This window comes from Juglans regia, chromosome 14 (genome assembly GCF_001411555.2).
Source record: "Juglans regia cultivar Chandler chromosome 14, Walnut 2.0, whole genome shotgun sequence".
NCBI lineage: Eukaryota > Viridiplantae > Streptophyta > Magnoliopsida > Fagales > Juglandaceae > Juglans > Juglans regia.
The window spans coordinates 6,058,690-6,068,874 of record NC_049914.1 but is presented as its reverse complement, the minus strand read 5'-3'; the positions used below and the strand labels follow the sequence as shown (position 1 = coordinate 6,068,874).

Sequence of the window (10,185 nt, the reverse complement as noted above, 5' to 3'; positions counted from 1 at the left end):
TGATGTCTTCAAGACTTCTGCATGTATAAATTCCTGACCACGGCAGCTTTGACGTTTGATTCTTTCCCAGCCTTGTTTTATTAAGAGGAAGATGACTTGAGATGAGTTAAGATGAGTTGAGATAGATTGTGAATAGTAATGAGATGAGTTGTGAATAGTAGTGAGATTTGTGAGTTAAAGTTGCTAAATAGTAATGAATAGTAGTGAGATGAGTTGAGATGAGCTGAAATGACTTGCGAATCCAAACGCAAGTCATCTACTCGTCATTTTTATATTATATATCATATATGATTTTTTTTTTTAATTTTCTCTTATTAAATATGTAATATATATATATATATATATGATGAGTAAATTAAGAATTCATTTAATTTAGCAATAATAAATTAAAAATTAAATATGGTGTATAATATTATAGAAATGAACTCTGTTAAAAAGGATAATTGTTAAACCTAGAATTTTTTATTGGCCGCCAGGTAACTACAAAAGTACGTAAATTCACGTGATCTTCCTTTATTCGGATATATGCGAAATATTAAATATATATTAAAAAATCTATGAGTCAAAAAGTATTACTAAAGATAATTTTAATAACAAATCAAACAATATTCTACAAATCCATCACATTAATGCACAAACCAAGATAAAAATTAAGAGAACAAAAAATAAGTTTTTTTTGTTGAATGTTGAGATTGAATCATGTTATAAGCCTATATAATTTATAGGAAATAGTCATATTAGCCTCTAGAGATTTGTTGCTTTCACCGTAAGATATTTGGAGAATAAGATGAGATGAAAATTTTATAAATATTAGTAAAATGATTTGTGAATAGTAGTGAGATAGTTTAAGTTAAATATTTTTTAGATTTTAAGAAATGAGAGAGAAAATTTTGAATAAAAAATTTGAATAAAAAATTAAAATATTATTAGAATATAGTTTTTTAATATAATTTTTGTTTTTAGATTTCAAAAGTTGAATTGTTTTTTGTTTAAAAGTTTGAGAAAGTTGTAATGATTAGTTTGAATGTGTTTGTGTTTGAGTAATATTTAAAAAGGAAATGAGATGAGATGATAATTGTTCCCAAACATATCCTAATTGTTAACTTAATGGTGATCTAGATGTAATTAACAAAACCAATTAAAATAAGCTAGTGGAAATTTGAAAGGGAAGGTGTAAGCAAATTTGGAAAAATTAGACCTGAGCAACGGGGGGTTGGTATCCCAACCCGTCGATGAGTCTCGCCCGACCCACATGATACGTACCGAGTGGGTAGAAATATTAAAAAAGTGGACGGAATGGAGTGGATATCCTAGCCATATGAATATCCACCCACTCGCCTGCCCACCTATAAAACAAGAAAATATCCTAAAATTCGATCAATTCATTTTGAATCTCTTCTTTAGTCGCCTCTCCTCTACTTTCGCTTCTTCTTATTCTTCTCCTCCTTCCACTTCCGACCTCTTTCTCCTAGGACGAGCAGCACCCCCAGGAGAAATGTCATTGAAACTTTATTAATGACAAAAAAAAAAAAAAGTGCAAGTATGAAAAATAAATGATACTAAAAACAAAAGAAAAGGACATTATAAAAAAAAAAAACTTCTTAACAAACAAAAAGTATTTCAAAATGAGATTAGTGCGCTAAAATTAAGTTGTGTATTGGGGGATCAAATAATCCCGTTTTATAAAAAAAGTTTTGGGGGTAGCTAGCTAGCTGCTAGTCTTCCATGCATGAACTAGTGCACTGTTTATAGTTAATTCCTGCTGCATGCAACTACGTACCAGTACAAGTGGTCCCTTTAATTTGATATATAGCTGTCCCAATACGGAGAATTAAAGCATTAAATTATAATTTAATGAGATCAGTAGTGATCTGCATGTGCTCATGTCTATAAGCATTAAATTATATCACGCTCATTAATCATGATGTAGAGTAATATAATGGACCTACATGTGTGGTTAATTTAATATGTACTCCCATATATAATTTACTAAGCTAGTACGATAATCTCAGTAAGCGCCACCGATCATGATCTGCATTTGTTGCAGCTAGCAACCCTCCCTGCCTGCCTGCCTGCAAGATCATTAATAAATAAACGATTGATCAGATATTACAAGCGAGAAAAATAAACACATAAACTGAATATTATAACATATCATTGTGTCGGTTTTTGAAGACAACGTTAAATATTTTAATGTATGTAAAACTAATTTCACGTATCTAATTACTTCTGATCTGTTATTTGAGGTCGTAATTAAATTTAGATAACAACTTCGAGAAAATCTTATGTTGTTTTTTTTTTTTTTTATAGGAGAGAAAATCTTATGTTTAAGATGGATATTATATATCATATGTTGACATGAGGAACAGCTAGCCTTTTAAATTTGTTGCTAGCTAGCTACTTGCTACATTAATCATGAAGATCAATGGCACCGATTTTAATTAGGACAAGCTACATATTGCCTTTAATTAATTGGGTAGGGTGGCCGGGAAGTGTCAATTAATTGACAATAATTAGCTGCATTACGTGTGGAAAGATCTGCATCGTTAATTTGCTTTCCACATGTAATGTGTTTGATGGTTGGTTTGAGTGATAGAGTCCATTGCGTACGTACGTTCAAGGTTAGTTTATGTCATTAAGTCTAGTTTATTTATATAAAATTTTTCAATTTATTTTATCTAATTATTATGATTTTTTTAAATTTATATAAAAAAATAAAATAAATAATTTAATTTTTTAAAATTTTAAAATAAAAATAATATTTAAAAATATATTTTAATAATTTTTAATTTTTATCTCAACTCATTTATAAAAATAAACCAAGCATAAGTAATTTGTGACTCTTAAGAAAAATAGGTATGTTCAATATTGAAATACTAATTAACGCAGGAACAGCTTCCATGGATGAGCTGCATGCTGTTACAAACTTGATTATCCATTAATTATTCTGATAAAGAAAAATGAGAAATGAGAAATAATACTTACAGTTATGAGTATATAAGTATTGTGTAGTTATTTAAAAAATAAATAAATATAGAATTTACATAAAAAAAAAATTAATTTTTTAATAATAGATCTTATTCTTTTTCAAAATGACTATACGATATTTATGTATTTTATAATTGTATGTAACATTTCTCAAGAAAAATATTATTAGATATTTTATATTTTATTATCTTCAATTATATATATTGACTGATGTTCAATATAAAGATCTGAGTAGAAAAGTCCGGATGAATGTTCTATATTGTTTTTAGTTAATAGTTAATGAATTAATTATTAATGTATTAATATATTTTTATATTTAAAAAAAAATAAAAAGATAAATTTATATTAAGCAGTATGTCCAACCGTTAATATTGGACGGCAGCTTAGCATTAGTCAAAGTATAAAGAAAATGCTACTATTTGACAACTAGCTAATTTTAACACTTCTTCTATTTCAATTTTTTTTAGTTAATAGTTAATGAAATAATTATCAGTGTTGATATTTTTTTATATTCTTTAAAAATGTTTTAATATGATAAAAAAAATATGAATAAAAAAATAAAAAAATAAATTTGTGTTAACTAGCTAGCGGCGGCCTAGCACTAGTGACTAGTCAAAGAAAAAAGATCTGAGTAGAAAAGTCTGGATGAATGACTGCTGGCGCGTGATCCATCCTTATCCGATGAATTGCTTGCTGGTAAGTTTGGGGCATGCGCATCCATGCCTGTCTTTAGCTATGTATTCTTATTTTGGCCTACTTTTCTTTTCAAACATTATTAATTCTGATGATTTCACGCCATCGTAACCGTGTGGTGTAAAACGTTCAATTACCACAATAACAGGTGAATGGACCCGATGATCATGTCATGCTCCTCGTAATTTTTGTATTTTCTGATTCAAATTCAAATTCAAGTAAAAGAAAATAAAAAGTGTATACCGGCCGCCAGATAATTCTATACACACAAATGGGTCACTTTGAAAAGACGTCTATATTTATTGAAAATTGTTAGATATAATTTATGCAAGTGTTATGTATTTTTTTTTTTAAATAATAGAATTTATTATTAAAAAATTAATTTTTTTATATGAATTTTAAATTAATTTGTATTTTTCAAAAATCATCCCATTTCTTTTTTTTTTTTTAAATTTTTTATATCAAAACTCATTGTTCATGAGTGCATGCACGTAAAATATATTAGATTCTCATTGACCATATAGTACTCGAGGATCAATTTTGGCCTTGCGAGGAAGGCTAGCTAGCTACGTAAATCCACACATTCTCGCGAAAGACCAGAGGCATCAACTTTAGCCAAACAACCAGCAACCTGATTTATAATTCCCTGAAAATATGCCCAACCTTCACCTGTAAACAACATCTCAAACTTGTAAAAACTCTAATTAACCAAATCTCAAACGCTTTCCAAACATGAACACCCAATGATCCAACAACCAATTAACTACATCAGACTCATGATGATCTCCTCTTGATCACGTACGTACGGATAGTGTAATTATTTTGTACAGTTAAACGATATGGAAATATTGAGTGCTATTATAAGTTCAAAGGTAATATTGTTCGATCGATCTCTCACACAAGATCACTTTTCTTTTCTCTTTGTTCATAAGAATCGTAGGCAATAAATCATCCGAGACAATGACATATCGAAGGAATTGCAGGGCAGTATTCTGCACATATATATATAGAAATGAAGCAAAAGTCAAAGGAGTTTGATTCCGTACGTCATAATTCATGATGTATTTCTCTTCATATGTACTCGTAATTGCTTTCTGTTCTGGTATTTACAGACTGTATGTAGATTATATACTGGTAAATCTTTCGTAACACACTGTGCACACGTACGGCAAGGTTTTGAGGGAAACGCATACATTTTGTTTCAGAGTACGGCCACCGCCTAAACCCCCCCCGCCCCACTAGCTACTCTCTTGTCTCTCCCTTAATTGCAAGCCATCCCATTAATGGTTTAGGTGGTGGTCGATAGAAGACCACGTACATTTTACGTGCACAGCCACATTGTGTCGTGTTCAGCTTTCCCCCCCGTTCACACAACACATGTCCCTTTCACAATTCCTAACAATCAGGCGAGTTCAAATCTTATATATTATAGCGGTGCGGCTCAAACGATCCCGGCAAGTAGTAGTTCAAAGTCCCCTCGATCGATATTCCTTGCCATGTCTTCGAGAACTCTTCAATGGCTGAGCCTTGTTGGCATCATATGGCTTCAGTCCATCAATGGAACAAACTCCAACTTCCCTGCTTATTCATCCCAGCTCAAGCATCTACTTTCCATGTCACAGCTGCAACTTAACAACCTTGCCTTCGCCTCAGATGCAGGAAAACTCTTGGGTTGGTTTTCTGGCGTTGCAACTATTTATCTCCCCCTTTGGCTTGTTCTCATTATTGGATCTTCTCTCGGGTTGCTTGGTTATGGGTTGCAGTATCTTTTCTTGACGGACCGAATTTCTTCTCTGTCATATGGGCATATTTTTGTGCTGACTGTTGTGGCAGGAAATAGTATTTGCTGGATCAACACCGTTTGTTACGTTGTTGCCATTCGGAATTTCCCATCTGATTATCGCCAGATTGCGGTGGGATTAACGACTAGCTACCTAGGACTAAGTGCAAAGATTTACACAGATATTGTAGATGCTGCCTTTTCTTCTTCCCCCATTGAAAGAGCTAAAGCCTATCTCCTTCTGAATTCCATCTTACCTATGATAGTTTGTGTTATAGCTGCACCACTAGCCAGAGAACTTGATGTTGGAAGGCCAAGAAACATGGGAGTTGGGATCATAACAATGTTTGTGATAACAATGGCAACTGGGGTCTATGCTGTAATCAGTAGTTTGCAGTCGATATCAGGTAAATTATCGCCATCCAGCCATGCCATTGGTACCGGTGTGTTCTTATTGGCTCCACTAGTAGTTCCAGTTGCCGAGAAAATTATAGAATCAGTAAGAAAAATCGATGTAAACGCAGAAAGGAAAAAAAGAAAAGTGTTTCATTTTACTATAGAGGAGAGTGAAAGTGAAGAACGAGTGGATCAGGATTGGGTAAAAGACAGAAAGGAAGTTGGTGAAGTTGGTGACGAGAGTGGTGATGCAAAAAAAATGGAGAGTGGCCGGTTAAAAGAGATCAGAGGGGAAGCGGGTGAAGTTCTTGAGATTGGTGTTAAAGAGGAGATTGGAGTGAAGGAGATGCTGAAAAGATTGAATTTCTGGTTATATTTCTTGGTTTATTTCTTCGGTGCAACGTTGGGGCTGGTGTTTCTGAACAACTTGGGGCAAATAGCCGAGTCCCGTGGGTATTCTGGGACGTCTTCTTTGGTTTCTTTATCATCTTCGTTTGGGTTTTTCGGCCGTCTCATACCGTCCTTTGTGGACTACAACTTCTCAAGGTAACCCATTTTTCATCTAGATCTGATATCTAGTACAGTAACTACGTCGGCCAGCTTTGGCCTAATAGCATATATGCATCAGAAACTTTACTTTTCATCAATTAATTAATTAGGTATTTTTTCCAACCGCCCAAAGTATGATATGACATGTGCTGCATGCATGGGATATGCAGATCAACTAGGTTGGATGCAGGTCTTAATCCCCGTCTAGGGAAAAAAAAGAAAACATTACTTTAAGGTATTTGGTGGTGCACCTCCTGCATGTATTGAATACAAAAGTACTACAATAATGTGCATAAATGTGTGTTGGCCGGTTGATATATTCAAGTGCGAACCTGACCTTGATCAACATTAACTTTGATATATATACACGTAACATATATGGTTGTAAATTTTGATTAGTTTGATTTGATTTGTCCAGGACTAAGTATACGATGTCAAGACAAGCCTCAATTGTAGCATTAATGGCGCCAACGGCAGGAGCTTTCTTCCTACTTGTCAACAATTCCAACCTGTCACTCCACATGAGCACTGCCACCATAGGAGTGTGTTGCGGAGCAATTACTTCCATTGCCGTATCCACAACCACCGAACTTTTCGGGACAAAAAATTTCTCAGTAAATCATAATGTGGTGGTTGCAAATATACCAATAGGATCCTTTCTCTTTGGTTACATGGCAGCCATTCTTTACCACAAGGAAGGAAATGAAGATGGGAAATGCATGGGGATGGAATGCTACAGAATCACTTTCATCACCTGGGGTTCTTTTTGTTTGCTCGGAACTTTTCTTGCGTTAATTCTATACGCTCGAACTAGAAAGTTTTATTCGCAAAAAGTTTAGGTTTTGTTTTTATTAATGTTCTATATATATATATATATAATATAGCATCTAACGACAAAATGCTCATATATATGCTAAATACCGTACAAGAAAGACATTAATATATATATATATATATATATATATTTATGGTAATAGTTCATCAGCACGGGGACGCCATACACATGGATCGATTAAACAGATCGATTGTAAAGCTACTAGTCTAGCTAGATATATAGGACATGGTGACGAGCATTTGTTAGCTAGATAATATATTTGACGTTGATCGAAGCTAGATGAGTGAGTTGATTGAGAGTTTTTATTTCCTTTGGTTCTGCTAGATCTAGCTAGGGTTTGTCTAATATGGTGCATACCAGCACTACAATAATATGGTGAGAATCGGTTGTCTTCATGTGTTGCATGGCGTTCTTATATGAAAATGCCGTTACTATTGTTCCCTAGTTCAAGAACTGCTGACGTTGATTTTCAAGTCGATCGGCTTCATACATTTGGCTAGTGAGACTACTTCAGTTATTTTATAAATAGTAATAAAAATATAAAAATAAATTAATGAATTTATATGTTTTACATATTATTTAAAAGTGACACGTGGAGCTCACGCACCGCTAAACTTGAAGCCTTATTTAAATGCATTGCTTCGTCAATCTGAATCCTTTTCTTTTGATGTATATATCTTTTCATTACTATTCAATTCTTGGATCCTGATGTGAATGTTCTGGAACCGCATCTTCACCATAATAAATGCCACATGCGGTTCCACAGGGCCATGAACCTAAATGAGGAGGCTAATTAAGGAGCAAATATTATTGGTGTAGCAAAAAGGCTCGTACACAAGCAAGCTGGGATCATACCAACCAACTATCCCCCCCATCTGCTTGCAAGTCCAAATTAATTAATTAATTAATTAATTAATGATGTAAGAATGATGGTCTGGTTGTATCATGCATGCATCCAGCTAAAATATCCGCTCCATTAATAAGACAGACTGCTAGAATCATAAATAGATTAATTACATAAAAATAATTTGATTATAAATTAATATAATTTTATCTGATTTTTAAATTTATTTTATAATAAAAATAATTTTATAATCAAACGAGCCACGTCAAATCACATCAATTTATAAAATTATTTTATATAATTGTTTTGTGATAGAATATTTTTCCTCCATTAATCACTTATATTAATAACATGTCATGTTTGGCAAACTGATCGTGATCATTACACCGCATCTCGCCTACAATATTTAGTTGTTTTGTTCCTACACGAAACCTTGCCCCTATCATGACATTCATGAAGATTTTCTTGCATATCACTCGAATTATAATGGAATTTCCGGCCCGATGATCATTATCAGTTTAATTAATTAAATTATATATTTGTGCAATGTTTTCGGGGTTTTCTTTAATTTGTTTTTATCAATTTTGAATAGTAGGTTCGTGTTAGACACTAATAAGTTATAATGTAATGTATGAATGATGAATAAAATAACTTAATTAATTTATAAAAAATAAAATAATAAAAATAAATATAATGTGTAGTGTGTGAGAATGATAAATAGTAAATTTCTTTAATTATTAATTGGGCGGGCCGGGTTATATATCTACTTTATTATAATAAGTAACTATCTAACTGTGAATAGTAATTTTTATTGTTTTTTCGTTAATTTTTATTGTTTTTCAGTTAGGTATTATTTTAACAAAATGTTCTTAAAATTCTTGACTATTTGACGTGTAACTCTCTTATAAAATTTAATGAATGATCATATTTTATCAAAAGTCCTTAAGACAATTGATTATTTGGTATGTAATTCCATTGTAGAATTTAATGAAAGATCATGTTTTATTAAAATACTATTAATAATTTCGAGACTAGATATTTTTCTAAAGTTGTGATTTTTTTTTAATCTTAATTTTTTATTTTTTTAATCTTATATTTTATTTTTTCAGATAAATAAACTATTAAATTTTTTATTTTTTTTATTTAAATTATCATATCAAATACATTCTAAAATTAACGCACTCAAAACCGTTGCCTAGTACGTGTATATAGATATATAGGTTAGATTTATGGAACACGTCTCGTAGATTCATTCTATTTAATTTCTACATTAATGTCAGGCCGCTAAATCAATTGGGCGTCGGATGTGGATGTCTCTTTCTTTTGCCTTCGATCTGGAGTAGTTTAAACGTCATAATTACGTCAGGTACTGCTAATTAAATGCTTTTTTCATTATTATTATCTTTAACTACTTTTTTGAGATGTAGTTATTGTCAGCCACTAAACTTAATTGATATTTACGATCAGGAAGCTGATCTCAATTAATACTTAAGGACCCTAATCTGATGCTGATGTGCTATGCTAACGCCACTGATCAACTTGGTTTTTTCTACCAGGATTCGAGATGACGATGTTTGTGATGGACGTGTCGTCGGGGGGTCTTACCAATACTTGTGGTCTTGTAATTATTTTTGTGATTATTTGTAATTATTTGTTGACTTTAATTTTTAATAAATAGGATTAGGCTATTGAATTTTATGTTTATAGTAATATTCCGTACTCTTCTTTTTTGAAAAAATAGAGACTCATTAAATTCTATTTTTATAAAATGTTTTATATATTATGAGAAAATTTATTAAAAATTAAGATAGTGTCCGTCGTAACGAAATGAGTATGATTCTATAAAAAAAAAAAAAAAAATCAACTTGTTTTTAATCAGTTCAATTTCCTGCTACATGCCTGGAGTAATAATGATTTGGATGACTACCAAGTACAGTACCTGATGTTGTGAAGTGAAGAGTGAAAGTGAAAGCTGAGAAGTGAAGGGGATTGGATTTATAATATTATATCCCATTTGTCTAAATTATTACATAATTATTACCTTTTCCTGGTACTAGATAATGATGGGAATTGATAGAGTAAGAAACGCCCGCACCCCGT

General features: G+C 32.0%; 1 protein-coding gene across 1 annotated transcript; it reads left to right on the top strand.

Moving 5' to 3' along the window:
* The first annotated feature begins 4,994 nt into the window (after nucleotides 1-4,994).
* On the top strand, nucleotides 4,995-7,257 carry LOC108996854 (protein NUCLEAR FUSION DEFECTIVE 4). Its single transcript, XM_018972890.2, has 2 exons — nucleotides 4,995-6,403; nucleotides 6,825-7,257. Exons 1-2 carry the CDS (start codon nucleotides 5,178-5,180, stop codon nucleotides 7,243-7,245), a joined length of 1,647 nt encoding a protein of 548 aa, XP_018828435.1. The 5' UTR covers nucleotides 4,995-5,177; the 3' UTR covers nucleotides 7,246-7,257.
* The last annotated feature ends 2,928 nt before the right edge of the window (nucleotides 7,258-10,185 follow it).